Below are 17,821 nucleotides of genomic sequence, written 5' to 3'. Positions count from 1 at the left end.
ATGTCCTCTTCTTTGACAGTCAGAACTATCTTCAATGGATAATGGGGGGGAGGGGCTCTCCTCCCTCCCTCCCTCATCCCCTCTTCCCTTTCCCTCTCTTTTCTTCCTTGCCCTTCCCTCCAGTCCCCTACACTCCTCCCTGTCTCTGTAACCTACCAGTTCCTTATATCCATCCCAGTCTCTGTAACCCACCCGCCACTCCGGTCCCATGCACCCCTCCCTGTCTCTAATACCCCTTCAGGTTCCCTATGTCCCACTTGTCTCTGTAGCCCCTCTGGTCCCCAAGACCCCTCCCTGTCTCTGTAACCCACTCCGGACTCTATACCCCTCCCGGTCTCTGTAACCCTCTCCAGAACCTTACACCTCTCCTAGACACAGTAACGCCCTCCAGTCGCCTATACCCCTCCCTGTCTCTGTAACCCCTTCCAGGGCAGAGGGAGATTCACTTTGGGTCTGACCCTGGAAGGTAACGCTAGAGAAACTCAGCAAGTCAAACTTGATCCTTTATATAGCAAAGGTAAAAATACATAACCAACTCTGACCCCGGAACATATTTAGGGTGAAACTATCTTTGAGTTCAGGATGTGGTCGATCACTTTCACTCCCTCTGGGTTTCTGCAGAGCTGTGCTCGTTCACACGCGCGCACACTCACACATGCACGCACACACATTCACACGTGCACGCACACATGCACACACGTGCAAACACATGCGCACATGCACACACACACGCACGCACACATGCAACACACAGATGGACACACGCGTGCTTACACACACACACACACACTTCTGTATCTAACATTTAAAATGTTTGTCATACTATCTCGACATAACTGACCAATTTTGTTCATCAATGTTTAAATTTAAATCCATCTCCCATCACTGTCTGTATCCCCTGTTTAAGATTCACCTTATGCAATCCAGTGTACACGGCGAAAATCAATCCAGTCTAATGTGGATCAGCATTTCTACATCACCCTATTTCAGTGATGACATTGTTGGACCCAGTTTATCTCTTAAATAAGCCTGTAATTGATAATAACAAAAAAGGGTTTTATTTTGTATCCCGTATTTATTTTTTAATTGTTCAAATGACGTTAAATTTCTTCCTTTGTAACGATCTTTTATACGTCTGATGTCTTCACACATTCACTTGCACACACAGACACACATACATACATTCACACTCACCCACTCTCTTGCCCACTCCCCTCACACACACTGTCATGGTCACACCCACACATACCCTTTCCCACTCGCTCTCTCACACACACACACATGCGCGCACACTCAAATCCCCCCCCCACTTCTCTCACACACTGACTGCACCAGCCTTGCTGCCTCTCTGCACCGTTGCCATAAATAACCGCAAGCTGCTCGACTGGAACCGTTAGCAATGGAGATAACAGCACAGACAGGAAACTGTGAGCTGTCACACCACGAACCTGCTCGCCTTCTCCACACACAAGTGCATGCTGCACGCCAACTGTGTTGTCGGTGCGTCTCCATGCCCCCAACTCGCGGACTGAATCCAGGAGGGGTCAGCACACAGGAGGTGAGCAGTGTTTGTCTGGGATCATGCTGGGTTTAACAACCATGTAGGCTCAGAAGGGTAGAGAGTGCAATGGGGAAAGTAGTCCCGAATGTCTATCTCGCTCCCTCATTCCCCTCTCTCTCCTCTCTTCCCCTTCTCTCCCTCTACCTCTCTCTCCTCTCTACTCTCTCTTTTCCCATCTCTCCCCTTCTCTTTCTCTCCCCTTTCTCTTTTCTCTCCCCCTCTCTCCCTTCTCCCTCCCTGCTCTCCATCCTCTCTCTCCCCTCCCCTCTTGCTCCCTCTCTCCCTCGATATCTCTACCCCCTCTCTTTCTACCCTCTCCCCTCTGACTTCCCCCCCCTCTCTCCCCTCTTTCTTCCCCCCCTCCCCCTTTCTCTCCCTCTCCCTCCAATCCACCAATCCTTTTTTTCTCTTCACAACACAGTGAATACTGCGGCCTTTCACTGACAGATTCCGTCTCTGCCCGTTGACCCCTTGTGAGAGGGAGACGTAGATGAGATAGGGAGAGAGAAAATGTGTGAGAGGGAAAGAGAATGTGAGAGAGGCAGAGAAAGGGAGGGGGTGTGAGAGAGGAGATAAAAAGAGGATAGAGAGGAGAGAAAGAGAGGGGAGAGGGGGAGTGAGAGAGAAAGTGGGAATCACCCAGGGAAAAGGCTGCTTGTTGCTAACTCTATCTGAGCCCCTCATAATTTCAACACCTCACAGAGAGGGTGAGGAGTGAGAGGGAGGGAGTCAGGGGTGAGAGAGAGTTGAGGGGAGGGACAGGAGGATGGAGACAGTTACTGGGGTTTGAGGCAGTTTTCTAATGCTGCCCTTTGGTTATATCTCTTCTATCCTCTTTCTCCCCTCAACCTCATCTCTCCCTCTTTCCCCCTTGCTATTCCCCTCTCCTGACCCCTCCTCCACCCTCCCCCCTCTCTCTCTTCCCACTCTCCTCCCTCTCTCCCCTTCCCTTCCCCTCTCTCCCCCTTTCTCCCCTTCTTTCGCCACTCTCTCCCCACTTCTGCACCTCCCTATCTCTCCCCCTCTCTCTCCACTCCACCCTTCCTGTTTTCTACCCCTTCTTCACAGACCAAATACTACAGCCTGTCCCTAAAAGATTCCTCTTGCACCATGTCACTGCCCAGTGACCCTTTTGAGAGAGACATGGATGATAGAGAGGGAGAGGGAAGGAGGGAGAGGGAGGGAGGGAGAGAGGGGGAGACAGAGAGGAAGAGAGAGATAGAGAGGGGGAAGACACAGGAGAGAGGGGAAACCAGGAGGAGAGGATAGGAGAGAAGGGGGAGGGGAAGATGGAGAAAGAAGGAGAGGCCGAGAGAGAGAGAGAGAGAGAGAGGGGGAGAGGTGAAGAGAGAGAGAGGGAGAGAGAGGGGGGGAGAGAGGGGGGGAGGGAGAGAGAAGGGGAGAGGGGGAGAAGGGGGAGGGAGAGAGAGGGGGAGAGAGGGTGATATGCTATCAATAACACCAGAAGACTGGAGTTACTAGACGACAGGCTTTTATTACCATGACTGGACACGTGCTCCTGTGGCTGACCTGATTCCAGGATTTGTACTGAGGGAGGGACTCGGGCGTAATTGTCTTTATTGGGAATTCCAGGGGGAGGAGTTACAGGGAGGAGGCGGGCCAGCCATACACAGAGATGCAGTACTGATGGCATAACAGCCTCACAGTGGTATAACCACAGAGGGGGAGCAGGGCAGAGAGAGGGATGAGTGAGAAGAAGGCAGTGAGAGGGGAGAGGGGGTAAAGAGGCGGGAGGGAAGGGGAGAGGGGGAGAGCAAGAGAGAGAGAGGGAGAGAAGAGAGTGGGGAGGGAGAAAGAGAGAGACGAGAGAGAGGAAAGGAGAGGGGGTGTGTGTGAGAATGAGAGAGAGATCCGGGAATCAGGTGGGAAAAATGGCACTGTCTGTTGTCCGTACCTTAGCCCCTCACAATTTCTACTCCCTGGGGAGAGGATGGGAAACAAGAAGGGGAGGGAGATGTGGTGGGGTGTGTGAGAGAAAGTCAGAGAGGAGTGGGGGGAGATGGAGGTGGTTAATGGAAGTTTAGGGCAGAGTATTCCAACACTGATCTCTGGTTATACCCCTCCCTCTTCTCTCCTCCCTCTCTCTCCCTCTCTCTCTCTCTCCCCCTCACTTCCCACCCCCTCTCCCCTCCTCTCTCTCCCACCTGCTCTCTCTCTACCCCTTTCACTTTCCTCCTCTCGCCCTCTCTCCTCCATTCCCCCTTTTTCTCTATCCACCTCCTCTCTCCCTCCTTTGTTCCCCCTCTCTCTTCTTTCTCTCACTCCCACCTTCTATCTCCCCCCTCTCTCTCCCCCTCCCTCTCTCCCTCACTCTCTCCACCTTCTCTCCCCCTCTCCAGCTCTCTGAAGGACGATGCCTCCCGTCTGGACTGTGTACCGACTGACTCCGGCCCTCCTCACCCTCCTGATCCTCACCCTACCCTCAGAATCCAGAGAGGCCCTTGTCGGCACAATGATCCCCAACGGCCACATTTCAGCGGGCGGCCCGAGCTCCAATAATGCCAGCGGACACGCCTTCTCCCCTCCGCAGATGACACTGAGGGAGGCCAAGAACCCAGGGACAATTACGCCGGGAGTTGGGACCTTGGAAATGATCCTGCTGGAGGATAGAAAACTGAGAATGATCCCACCAGGAGCCAAGATCCCGGAGACTAACCTACTGGGAACCAAGGCCTCGAGGATCCAGGCCCCACGTCTTGCTGCCCAGACTGGGATCCGGGGACTGGGAGTCAGGAGGGAAGGTTCCCCTGACCGCTTGGGCACCATCATTGTGCTCCTCCTCATTTTGGTTACCCTGATGATCATGCTGGCAGGAGCATGGTTCAGGCTTCGGGCCTACGGAGACTCTGGGGCCTATTACCCTTCAAGGGCAGAGCGGCGCAGCGAAGAGGGGAATCCAGGCCTAAGTAGTACACCCTCCCAAATGGGGTGGAGAGATGAGGAGGAGGGGGGGGGAGAAGAGGAGGATGAGGAAGATGAGGAAGAAGAGGAGGAGGAGGGGCGGGGTGACTCCGAGGGACAGACCCCCTCCCTCAGTGAATACTCAAACCTCAGTGGGATCGACCTGCAGGAACGGATGGAGGGGGGAGAGGGGGACTCCAACCACTCACCCCTGGGGAGCCAGGCATTGGGGGAACTTCACTCCTTTGGTGGGACGGCCTGCTGGGAGGATGGGGCACAGGATATGACGGCACTCTGAGCAGGGGGGAGGTAGAGAGTGAGAGGGAGGGAGGAGGAGGGAGAGAGAGAGGAAGGGAGGGGAAGGAATGGAAGTGAAGAGAGAGAGATGGATGGGTAGCGTGAAGGATGGGGAGGGATAGATGGAGGGAGCAGGAGTGTCTGGAGTGATGGGCTTCAAGAGACAAGAAGGGAATGAGGGAAGGGAGAAGGAGGGAGGGAGGGCCTAGAACTGTTTCCTATTCTCCCAACCTATCCCATTGTTTTTCATACTGGGATCTTGCTATTCATCTTGGAGGAGAGGAGTTGAAAATAAATGGATTTGTTCTTGCATGAAAGAGTGGGGGATTGATCATAGCCTCGTCAAGTCTCCTACACCCCACTTTGTCTCTGTAACACCCTCCAGTCTCCAACACACCACCTGTCTCTGTAACCCCCTTTGGTACCCTACACCTCTCCCTGTCTCTGTAATACCCTCCAGTCTCCGACACCCTCCCAGTCTCTGTAACCTCCCACCAGTTCCCTCCACCTGTCCTTGTCTCCTTAATGCCCTCCGGTCCCCTACACCCCTCCATGTCTCTGTAACCCCCTCCAGTCCCCTGCACCCTTCCTGTCTCTGTAGCCCCCCACCCCCTCCAGTCCACTACACCCCTCCATGTCTCTGTAATCCCCTCTGGTCCACTGCACCCTTCCCTGTCTCTGTAATCCCCTCTGGTTTCCTACACCCCTTCCTGTCTCTGTAATGCCCTCCAGTTTCCTTCAACCCCTCCTTGTCTCTGTGAACCCCTTCTGGTCCCCTACATCACTCCCTGACTCTGCAATACCCCTCTAGTCCTCCCCGTCTTTGTAACCCCCTTGGTCCCTTATACATTGCCCTGATTCTGTAACCATACACCCCCCCCACCCCCAGTTCCCTACACTCTTTCTTTGTAAGGTTTGAGTAATCACTCTTCCAGTCTCCTCCACCACACCTTCTTTCAACCCCAACACACCACTGCAGCAAAGAAAATATTGCAAGTGGCTGCATTTCTGCAACAGGGTGAGGAAATAGCAAAAAAATGCAACAATCAACAACGCGTGGGATTCTCGCAGCCTTCCGACTACAAGGTACCTCGATAGAAACAGTTATCTGCTTCTCTACTAGAATAACAACAGCCTGCATGCAAACAGATGGAGAATGTTGCATTAAATGCACCAACGTGAGTCACGTGATGGAGTAGTGGCCGATAGGGAAACTCCAGCCCTCTCCAGAAAAGCTAAAAAAAAAGATAGAGAAAAAACAAAGGCACAAACACAAAAACCAAAATAAAGTGAAAGTAAAAGTGTGGAGAAAATGGCAGCGAAGAAAGAAAAACCAAAAGCAACGGGAAGAAGAGAAGAAAAGACGTCGGAAGCAGAAGGTGAAGGCCTTACCTGTACGAGGAGGCCCGCCGTGGAGAGAGAAGCCCGCTCCCTAAGCTCGGGACTACAAAAATGGCTCACGGAGCCAAACAAAAGTGCGCAACCGCGCATGCGCGAGGAGTCGCACATGCGCGATGCGCAAGACAAAAATAACACTGACGGGAGGGGGGACCAGCTGAGGAGTCGATCTCCACAGCTGAAATTGACAACCACAACAAAGCAGCAAGAGCAAAACATAGAAAATAATGAGAACAAGAAAGAAGAGAGTAAAAATAAATCATAGAAACAACAGATGACCAACCCAGAGGAAGAAGACCAGCAGCAAGACACTTCTAGCAAAAATAAGAAGACCAAAAATACCCAACAAAATAAAACAAAAAATCCAACAAGAAAACCAGAAGAGACAGAGGTAAAGGACACAGATCCTGGAGTGGACTCAGAAGAAGAGGAAGAACACAGAGAAATGGAAGATGAAGGGAAGGGCAAGTACATGGATATATTTTTTTTAAAAGAATATATGGAATCAGTAAAAGAATGGCAATCACAAGAATTCAGTGAAATAAAAAGAAGAGTAAAAAGTACAGAAGAAAAAATGAATAGATTAGAGATGATCATGTCAGATTTAGGAAAAAACGTGGACAAGGTGGAAGAACAAGCCATAGAAATGGAAGTAGATGACTTAAAAAAGAAATTAGAAGAATCTGATAAAGAAGTTAAAGAGACACAAGAGCTGTTAGCTCAGAAGATAGATATAATGGAAAATTATAATAGAAGAAACAATATAAAGATAGTGGGCCTTAAGAAAGATGAAGAAGGCAAGAATATGAGAGAATTTATAAAAGAATGGATCCCCAGGGTCCTAGGAAGACCAGAATTACAGGAAGAAATGGAAATAGAAAGGGCACACAGAACATTAGCCCCTAAACCACAACCGCAACAAAAACCAAGATCCATTCTAGTAAAATTCTTAAGATATACAACAAGAGAAAATATATTGGAGAAAGCAATGAGGAAAATAAGAGAAGACAAAAAACCACTGGAATACAAAGGTCAAAAAAAATTTTTCTATCCAGATATAAGTTTTGAACTCCTGAAGAAGAGGAAGGAGTTTAATACAGCAAAAACGATCCTATGGAAAAAAGGATATAAATTTATGCTAAAGTACCCAGCGGTACTTAAAATAGTTATTCCAGGGCAGCAAAACAGACTATTTTTGGATCCGGAGGAAGCACGAAAATTTGCAGAACAACTACAAAACAGACAGAGAGATGAAGACGTAACAAGAACAAAAATGACCACAAACTATATGTATGTGTGTATGTAGGTATATATATATATATATATATATATAATATATATATGTGTGTGTATGTATGTATGTATATATAAAAAAAATAGAGTATAGGTAAGAACTAAGAAGGGGAAGAAAGGAAGTATGGGGGAATTAAGAGAGTGACCTTTGTTATATATGAAGATTAAAATCTTTTCTGGGGGACGCTGGGTGGGGAAGAATTACGGTCACTGTGAAATCAGTTGACGCTTGTGAGTGAATTCGCAAATCCAAATGGAGAGGGGAGATGTGGTTGCCCGACAAGGGACAAAGGGCAACTCAGGAAGGGGAGGGGATAGTGGGGTTAAAGGAATTTTAGATAGGAGAATAATGGAAATATTTTATGTTTTAGAAATGTTGTCTTATAATGTGTTCAAAAAAAGAAAGCAGAAATGGATAAGAAGGAAAGGTGATGATGAGGAAACGGAAAGGAAAGATAAACAAAGTATGAAATGGCTATGTTGAACTATATGACATTAAATATTAATGGAATACATAACCAAATCAAAAGGAATAAACTGTTAAATTTACTGAAAAAAGAAAAAAATTGATATAGCATTCGCACAAGAAACACACTTAACTGAAGTGGAACACAAGAAATTAAAGAGAGATTGGATAGAATATGTAACAGCAGCATCATATAATTCAAAAGCTAGAGGAGTAGCTATATTAATCAGTAAAAATGTACCAATCAAAATAGAAGAGGAAATAACAGATCCAGCAGGGAGATATGTAATGATAAAATGTCAGATATATTCGGAGTTTTGGAATTTACTCAATGTATATTCACCTAATGAAGAAGATCAAAAATTTATGCAAGATATCTTTTTGAAGATAGCAGACATGCAAGGGAACATACTAGTAGGAGGGGATTTCAACCTTAATATGGATTTAAACATGGATAAAACTGGAAAAAAAATTAACAGAAAGAACAAAGTAACCAAATTTATAATTAAATCGATGCAAGAAATGCAACTTTTGGATATATGGAGGAAACAACACCCAAAGGAAAAGGAATATTCATATTATTCGGGCAGACATAAAACATACTCAAGAATAGATCTATTCCTGTTATCAGCTCCCATGCAAGAGAGAGTTAGGAAAACGAAATATAAAGCTAGACTATTATCGGACCACTCACCCCTGTTATTGACAATAGAGTTAGAGGACTTCCCACCAAGAATGTATAGATGGAGATTAAACTCCATGCTACTTAAAAGACAGGATTTTAGAGAATTCATTGAACGACAAATTAAAATGACAAATTAACAGAGAAATTCTTCAAGGATTTAAAGAAAATAATAAGGAAATTTTTATGGAAAGGGGGGAACATGGGAGAAGTTATGCTCCGGAACTATGAGAAATACAATAAACACGAGGTTACATATGATACAATATAACTGGATACACAGGCTATACATTACACCTCAAAAGTTAAATAAATGGGACCCAACAGTATCAGACAGATGTTTTTGCTGTAAAAAGGAAATGAAAACAACAATTCATGCAATTTGGACATGTGAGAATGTGAAAAAATTTTGGGAAGATCTAAACCAGATATTAAATAAAATCACAAAAAGCAATATACCAAAAAACCCAGAGATCTTCCTCCTAAGTAATATAAAAAACAAAGAATTTGGACTCGATTTGGATAGAGCACAAAAAAGATTTGTTATGATGGCCCTAGCTGTAGCAAAAAAATGTATTATGTCAACCTGGAAATTAGAAGATAACTTGAGAATACAACAATGGTATATAGAAATGAATAAATGTATTCCATTAGAAAAAATAACATATAATTTAAGAAATAACATTACAATATTTGAACAAATATGGCTCCCTCTGTAAACACAATAGAGAAAACATACTGTGGACATCTACCACCTAAAATGACAGAAGGAGAAGAGAATGAAAAGAACTGACTCAGTGGAATTTCTTGTTTATTTTTATTGAGTGACAACATTGTTTGACGGGTTTTATGTATCTTATATTCTGAACTTTAAATAAATGGGAGGGGAGGTGAGGGAGGGAGGGAGGGGAGGAGGGAAGGTAGGGGAGAAAATGACACTGCATATATTTAAGAAGGAAAATGTATGTATCTTGATCAATATGGTTTATAGTGTGAAAAATAAAAAAAATTATAAAAATGCACCAACGTGCACCAGCATGCAGTCAGTCGGGCGTTAATACTGCAATGGGGGCGATGCCGTTTGCACAGAGGTAACATTCCAACAGAAAGTGATGTTTTTACCTCAGGAATAATGCATCAACCATTGGAAGCAATGAAATAATTGAACCAGGGGTTTGTATAGTTTACAGGTTTGGGACTGATCCAAGGATTGTATAGAGATTAAGAGATTCCTGGGAGGGGTTACAGGCTGGGATCTAATCTGGGGGCTTATATATAGAATAAAAGATCCCCAGGAGTGGGTCACAAGCTAGGAATCGATCTAGGAGTTTATATATGGAATAACAGATCCCTGGTGGAGCACAGGGAGGGGTTAGGGAGGAGCCAATCCAGTGGTTTATACATAGAAAAATAGATCCCCGGAATAGGTTACAGGCTGGGGACTGATTTGTGGATTGAAATATAGAATAACAGATCCTGTTGGAATCTAGGGGTTAAAACATTATGAAATAAATGATTAATTAATAAGTTTATTTGTACTGCAGGAGTCAGGGAAAGAGGAATGTGGCTAAGTGGCTGTCACAGCATGGAGCAAAGTTGGCTGAACAGAAATTGGCCGCTCCCAAGATACAGGGAGAGGATATGCATAAAACGATTTAGGAGGAATGCTCAACTGAAGGAGGTGGGAAGTAGCACAGGAGACACAGGCCAGATCAGAACAAAGAATGGCCCGCAAGAATCAAAGGGAATGGAAAACCAGTCTAGGAGGAGGATTAAGGCACGAGGAGGTGTGAAAGAGAACAGCAGAAATTGGCCAGACAGGGACCAAATGGTGATTAGAAATATCTGGGGATGAATTAATTTCAGATCTAAACAACAGGATAGTCTGGCCTGGAGGATTAACATGGGAATGCTACACCCCAGAAATCTGCAAAACAGGAGACGACTTGTGATAACCCTTATGCAAAAAGATCTAGCAGGGAAAACAACTTTTGTTCTGTGTGATAAGATTGACCTATATAAACTGTGCCAACTGGACAATAGGGGTCAGTCTCGGGGAGTAGCTCACTGGCAGGTGACCTATGAACTAACAGACTGACCCAGAGCTCTGTTAAGTTTTATTCTTGTGCTGTGCTGTGCTGTGTGGTGTAATAAACTGACTGTTGAACCGAATACCTTCTCCTATCACTTCATTCAACGAACGCGCTGGACTCAGCTCACACATAGACTAAATTAAGAGTAAATAAAGTAAAGCCAGAGTCCAACAATCCCCGGGAGATGGTTACAGATTGGTACGTGATCCGACTTTTACATATATATATATAGAATAATAGATTCCCTGGGATCTGGTCCAGGCTCTGGGGTGGGTAAGGTTTCAATTCAGGAACCATTGCACTGCACGTAGCAGAGACGGAGCTGAAGTGAGCTCCGTGCATAGCACCGACAGCGCAGGCCGAACGGCCTCCAGCGCTGTGCTGTCGGATCACACACCCTGGAACCGGAGACCCGGGACTCGCCAAGTTCAGCCGCTCGTCCTCCCCCGTTCAGACAGCGCCGGTGCCGCTTTAAGGGGCGGGCGGCTGGGAGCGATGTCTGCAGCCGGAGTCCCGGTGCGGAAGTGTGGCGATCTGGAGGGAAAGGGGAACTGGGGCAGTTTCGGGCGGAGGGGGAGAGGACAATAAACGGAGGCACGGAGCGGGTCGGAGACCGTGAGGGAAGGGGAGAGGGAGAGTGCCTGTGTGTCAGGGTGAGTGGGGAGAGACTGTGTTTGTGTGAAAGGGGGGGGGGGTGGCGAGGAAGCTAGAGCTCGTGTGCGAAAGAGAGAGAGAGAGGAGCCCACATTGAAAAAAAATTGGAGGCTCCCTCTGTAAATGGGGGTGGGGGAGGGGGGTAGAGAGAGAGAAAAAAAACATTTCAAGACCGGAGGGAGTTACAGAGACAGAGAGGGGTGTAGGGGCCTGGAAGGAGTTAAAGAGACAGGGAGGGATGAAGGGAGCTGGAAGGAGTTTCAGAGATGGGGTGTAGGGGACCTGAGGGGCATGGGGATTACAGAGACAGGGAGGAGTGTAGGGAACTGGAGGGGTTTTACAGAGACAGGGAGGGGTGTAGGGGCCTGGAGGGAGTTATAGAGACAGGGAGGGATGAAGGGAGCTGGAAGGAGTTTCAGAGATGGGGTGTAGGGATTACAGAGACAGGGAGGAGTGTAGGGAACTGGAGGGGTTTTACAGAGACAGGGAGGGGTGTAGGGGCCTGGAGGGAGTTATAGAGACAGGGAGGGGTGAAGGGGGCTGGAAGGAGTTTCAGAGACAGGAGGAGTGTAGGGGCTACAAAGATGGGGTGTAGGGAACCTGAGGGGGTAGTGGGGGAGATTACAGAGACAGGGAGGAGTGTAGGGAACTGGAGGGGGGGGGGTTTACAGTAGGGTTGTAGGGGATGGGGGAGGGGAGTTACAGAGATAGGGAGGGGTGTTGATGAATGGAGGGAGTTACAGAGACAGGGAGTGGTGTTGACAACTGGAGGTGGATACAGAGACATGGAGGAGTGCAGGGGACTAGAGGGGGGGATACAGAAACAGGGTGGAATGTAGGGGACCAGAAGAGATTACAGATACAGAGAGGAATGTAAGGGTTACAGAGACTGGTTTATGACTGGCCAGAGGACCCCAAAACCCGGAAGGAAACAATAGAAATTCACCAAAACAAGTGGTTACTTAGACAAAAGTTACTTTTAATTTTCTTTAAACATAAAAACAGGATCAAACTTTTTACTATTAAATTAACTTAATCTAACTTAACCCCCTTCTAATTCTAAACTCACGTATATGTAATGTGTGTATAAGTTCAGAAAAGTTCTTTGATTCACGGTCTAATCTCACTCCTCCAAGTTCACTGGTATCGGGCAATTCTTAAATTGTGCACAGAATGTAACATTTATGAATCATCGCCAGGCTTTGGTGCTGAAAGGTGAATGGTGACTGGTCAGGAAGGTTCTTGTTCGTTTTCAGAGAGAGATTTGTTGCTCGTTGGACATGCACATAAATTGATTCCTTCTGATTAGCCACATCAGTATCTTGCTGAAGAAACTAGTCCCATCAGGGTTTTCCAGATGATTACCTCTTTCTTTCAGGTCACCACAGAGTTCTTTTTCTGTTTCCCTTATCTCAGGCAAAACATTATACAGCCAGCCATCTCCTCTTGTATGGACCACAAGGACTTTGAACAGGCTGAACTATGAACTCACAACCCATCTTTAAAATGGGGTTTCAAACAAGCTTCCAAAGCCACTGCAGAAAACCAGCAGTTTCTCTGTCTTTTAGACTCTCTCTCTCTCTGTCTGCTTGCAAAACACATGACCTTCTTTGAACAGCAAACTTCATTCAGACAGATTGGGGCACTGGACCCAATCTTCTGAGTCCATTCATCTGTTGCTTTCCCAAAACAATAATCCATGACTCCACAACATGTCCAATTAACACCTACTTGTGAAGTCCTTCAGCAAAGCAGTTTCCATTGTCTTTACAAATGCACTGAGAACCTAGACTGTCTGGCTTGAGCAGAGCTCTGGCATTTTAAATGAGATCTGTGTTGTGAAGTATTTGTGACCTACACTAAAAAAACCCCAACAATTTATCTCCTTTAAAACATATCTATATACAATATAAAATATAACAATGTGTCACAGGGTGTAGAGGACTGGGGGGGGGGGGGGAGGAAAGGGGTTTACAGAGATAAGGAGGGGTGTAAGTGGCTGGAGGAAGTTAGAGTCAGGGAGGGGTATTTGGAACCAGAGGGGGATACAGAGACAGGGAGGATGTAGGTAGGGTGGCCATTCCAAAGAGGACATAGTCATAGGTTACTATATATATCTCTGTGTGTTTTGCATTTGTTGTTTTTGCAATTCCAATTAAATCTTATGAAAAGATATATAATTTTTTTAAAAACACATTGCGTGTATGTGTGTGATATCCTTTTGGAATGGCCACCCTAGTGTAGGGGGACCCGAAGGAGATACAGAGACAGGGAGGAGTGCAGGGGACCAGAGGGGCTACAGAAACAGGTTGGGATGTAGGGAACCAAATGGGGTAACAGAGTAGGAGATCAAGATTTGGGAAGTGGTTAGGGTTCATGTGGGGGTCATGGGGTAGGGATCAAATTGGTACGATGCCCTTTAACTGTGTCCTTTGAACTTATGGTTGTGCCCAATTAGCTCACTCCAAACTCGTTGTTCAGCGATGGACCCCGGACAGAATGGGATGGCAGCTGGGCCCTTTCTTCCTGATGAAGATGCCAAGGTAATACTGAGGGTGGGGAGGGGATCGAAGGGTGAAGTGGTCGACCACTCATTTTGAGGCCTGGGTCTCTCCTGTCAATGTAGGCCTGGTTCTGGGCATCACCCTCAGAGTATTATAGGGCCTGGGCAACTTCTGATGGTGTAGGCTAGGGCCCAGAACACTCTATTACAGGCCAGGATCGGGCCTAGAGCCTGGGTCTCTCTGTCAGTCTAGGCCAGGGCCAGGCATCTTGGCCTCTCCTGTCAGTGCAGGATGGGTCCTGGGCACATCATTAAGAGTAGCCCAGGGCCAGGGAATCTCCTGTCAATTTAGGCCAGGGACTGTCTCCTATCAGAGAGCCCAGGGCTTGAGTAGCTCCTGTTGAGATCTGGGCCCCTCCTGTCAGAGAAGGTTGTGGCCTGTGCTTCTCCTGTCATAGGCCAGGGCCTGATGCCTGGACATCTACTGTCAGTGTAGATCAGTGCCTGTGCCTCTCCTGTCTGTGTAGGCCTTGGTGTGGGCCTCTCCTATCGTAGGCCATGGATTGGGTCTCTATTGTTGTTGCAGGCCTAATGGAGAGTGGTTGAGGCCCCTGCTAGCTCTGATCTCTCGCCCTCCGCAGATCGATGCATTCATGGGGCAGGACTACAACGAGGAGGAGGAGGAGAGGAAGTACTTCTGGCGTAAGCGGCTCGCTGTCCTGAAGAACTTGCTGGCTGCCAGTGTAGGCACTCTGCTCACCTACTCTGTCTACCTTGGTAGGTCCTTTCACAAGGGACCCACATCCCAGGGCCCCAGTGGAGCCTCATTGCATGGGTTCCCCCAGTCTCTTCATCCCAATTCTCTCTCCTTTCTTCTCCGTCTTTCTCCAGCACCCTCTCTCTCATTCATCTTTCTCCCCTCTCTTTCATCTCTCTCTTTCCTCTCCCTCCACTCTTTCTCTCTCTCCCTCCACTCTCTCTCTCTGCACTCTATCTACACATTCACTGCAGTCACTCTTCCCCAGACCCTCTATCCCCAGTCCCTCTCTTCCCATCACTCTGTCTCCCCATCTTTCCTTTCCCCGTGTCTCTCTCCAGTCTTTCCTGTCTCTTTCTCTCTCCCCCATCTTTCTCCCCATCTCTCTCCCCCTCTCTCTTCCCCGTCTCTCATCTCCACCGTCTCAATATCCTCCCAGTCATAGTCTTCCCCAACTAGTCCCCTCTTTCCAGTTTGTCTCTCCACAGTTTGTCTCTCCCTCTCCCGTTTGTCTCTCCTCCAGTCTCCCTCTTATCCCCCAATCTCCCTTTCCCCCAGTCCCTCTCTCCGTCTCACTCTCCCTGTCTCTTTCTACCCCTCCCCCTCTCTTTTCCCCTTTCTCCTCTACTCTTTCTCCCCTTCTCCTACCCTCCCCCACCCTCACTTTCCCCACACCCTTCCTCTCTCTCTCTCTCTCCCTCATCTTCTGCATACTCCATCTCACCCCTCCCCTTCTATCCCCCAGGCCTCCTGCAGATGCAGCTGATCCTTCACTACGACGAGACCTACCGGGAGGTGAAATATGGCAACATGGGACTGCAGGACATCGACAGGAAGATGCTGATGGGGATCAATGTCACCCCGGTTGTGGCCCTCCTCTACACGCCCGTCCTCATCCGGTGAGGTTCTGTCCAGGAGGGGATGTGGGAATGGCATGGGATGGATGGGGATGTGATGGGGACAGGGTTGGGGTTTGGAAAGGAATGGCAGGAGGTTGGGGAGGGAACCAGGATAGGATAGCAATGGGAACAGGATGTGGATGAAGTTGGGAGTGAGAGGTTAGGATTAGAATGGGAAGAGATGAGGTTGGGCTGGGAATGAGAGGTTTGGATGGGTTGTTTGGAGGAGATGGGAATGGGATGGAATGTTGGGTTGAAATGGGATAGGATTGGGAGGTGAGGGGGCTGGGAATGAGAGGTTGAGATGGTTTGTTTGGAGGGGTGGATTGGAACAGGATGAGAGGGAGATGGGTTCAGGTTGGATAGAGTTGGAATGCGGATGGAATGGGTTGGGAATTAGAGGTTGAGCTAGGTTTTTGGAGGGTATTGTAATAGAATGAGATGTGTTGAGGCTGGGATGGACAGGATGAGTTAGGATGGGAATGGGAACAAGATGTGCGGGATGGAGTTGGGAATGGAATGAGGGGTCGAGAATTGGAAAAGATGGGTCAGAAATGGAAGGGATGGGAACGAGTTGAGCGGGAGGGATGGGATAGGGTTGGGAATGCATTTTTCAAAAAAATTTAGACGAACAGCACATTAACAGGCCTTTTTGGCATACAAGTCTGCCACCCAATTACATCCAATGGACCAACAACACCTGGTACATTTTGAACAGTTGAGCCACCATGGAAAACCCAAGCAGACATGGAGAGAACATACAAACTCCTTACAGAGAGCACAGGATCCCGATCATTAGTGCTGAAACAGCATTGCACTCACTGCTCTGCTAACGATGTTGCCCATGGATGGGAAGAGATTGTTTGGGATGGGATGCACGGTTGTGCTTGGGGGGAATTGTGATAGGAACGTGGAGAGGGGATGGGTATGCAATGGGATAACTGGGTGGAATGGAATTAGGAATCTTGACAGACTTGGTCTGAGATCTGATTCCTGTTTTCTGCCCCTCACCTCTGGTCCTAACCCTTGCCCTCTGACCTTGAACCTTCCCATCTGTCTTCTTCCTAGGTTCCTGGGCACTAAGTGGATGATGTTCCTGGCAATGGGTATCTATGCTCTCTTTGTCTCCACCAATTACTGGGAGCGATACTACACGCTGGTCCCATCCGCCGTGGCGATTGGAGCTGCCATTGTTCCTCTCTGGGCTGCTGTGGGAAATTACATCACCAGGTCAGTCATCCCAAACCCTGTCCCATCCCAGTAGTATGGGATGGGGTGATGTGAAGGGTGCTTCACTCTGTGTCCCACCTCGGGAGTGTGTGATGGGACAGCGTGGAGGGAGCTTTATTCTGTGTCCCACCCTGGGAATGTGTGATGGTAATGGTGTGGAGGGAGCTTCACTTTGTGTCTCACTCCAGGAGCGTGTGACAGGAAAGCGCAGAGGGAACTTCACTCTGTGTTCCACCCGGGGAGTGTGTGTCAGGGCTGTGCGGTGGGAGCTTCACGCTGTGCCCCACCCTTGGAGGGTGTGACAGGATGATGTGGAGGGAGCTTTACTCTGTGTCCCATCCCAGGGGTGTGTGACAGGACAGAGTTAGAGAGCTTCACTCTGTGTCCCATCCCGGGAATGTGTGATGGGACAGTGCGAAGAGAGCCTCACTCTGAGTCCGACCCTGGGAGTGTGTGATGGGATGAGGAGAGGGAGCTTCATTCTGTGTCCCACCCCAGGATTGTGTGATGGGACAGTGTGGAGGGAGCTTCACTCTGTGTCCTACACCAGGAGTGGGTGACAGGAAGGGTGCAGAGGGGATGTAGGAATGTCAGAAGATCTTGATGCACTTTCACCAGCTCCCGTCTTGTGCTGTTCCCCAGGATGGCACAGAAATATTATGAATATGTCCATTACAAGGAGGACCATGTGCAAGACCAACAGAAGCCTCCCAAGGGGGCCTGTCACAAATATATCATCATCTTCCAGTGCATCTTCTATTTCTTCTTCAATGTAAGTTACTGTTAGAGAGATAGAGACCCCCTCTGTAAATGGGGAAGGAAAAGCGAGAGAGAATATGTGTGAAAGAGAGAGATATTCTCTCTGTAAACTGGGAGAAAGACCTTGATTCCCTCTTGGAAAGTGAAGGAGAGAGAGAGGTTTACTCTGCAAACAGGGGTACAGAGACAGAGAGAGTGAAAGAGAGGGAGAGAGTGAGTGAGACTATCTTTGTAAATGAGTGAGGGGGATTGAGAGAGAGTATAAATGAGAGAGACAGATTCACTGTAAACAGGGGCATGGAAAGAC

General features: G+C 47.9%; 2 protein-coding genes across 5 annotated transcripts in view; both read left to right on the top strand.

The window, feature by feature from the left end:
- Positions 1-1,325: 1,325 nt before the first annotated feature.
- Positions 1,326-5,097, top strand: LOC138759014 (protein tyrosine phosphatase receptor type C-associated protein-like). The gene is made up of 2 exons (XM_069928781.1): positions 1,326-1,558; positions 3,922-5,097. Exon 2 carries the CDS (start codon positions 3,936-3,938, stop codon positions 4,779-4,781), a length of 846 nt encoding a protein of 281 aa, XP_069784882.1. The 5' UTR covers positions 1,326-1,558; positions 3,922-3,935; the 3' UTR covers positions 4,782-5,097.
- Positions 5,098-10,818: 5,721 nt separating this feature from the next.
- Positions 10,819-17,821, top strand: part of unc93b1 (unc-93 homolog B1, TLR signaling regulator) — a 54,165-nt gene continuing 47,162 nt past the window's right edge. For 2 of the 4 annotated variants that reach the window (XR_011354587.1, XM_069928774.1), the window contains exons 1-6: positions 10,819-10,910; positions 13,825-13,909; positions 14,511-14,646; positions 15,372-15,525; positions 16,594-16,755; positions 17,398-17,527. Coding sequence is in view for 3 of the 4 variants with exons in the window: in XM_069928774.1 (XP_069784875.1) it covers positions 10,897-10,910; positions 13,825-13,909; positions 14,511-14,646; positions 15,372-15,525; positions 16,594-16,755; positions 17,398-17,527 (681 nt within the window). In the remaining variant the exon portion in view is untranslated. Of the gene's footprint in view, positions 10,911-11,236; positions 11,366-13,824; positions 13,910-14,510; positions 14,647-15,371; positions 15,526-16,593; positions 16,756-17,397; positions 17,528-17,821 lie in introns of those variants that run through there. The other 2 variants (XM_069928772.1, XM_069928773.1) reach the window with 2 other exon arrangements.

This window comes from Narcine bancroftii, chromosome 3, assembly GCF_036971445.1.
Source record: "Narcine bancroftii isolate sNarBan1 chromosome 3, sNarBan1.hap1, whole genome shotgun sequence".
NCBI classification, from domain to species: Eukaryota; Metazoa; Chordata; class Chondrichthyes; order Torpediniformes; family Narcinidae; genus Narcine; species Narcine bancroftii.
This window is presented reverse-complemented; position numbering and strand designations above follow the sequence as displayed.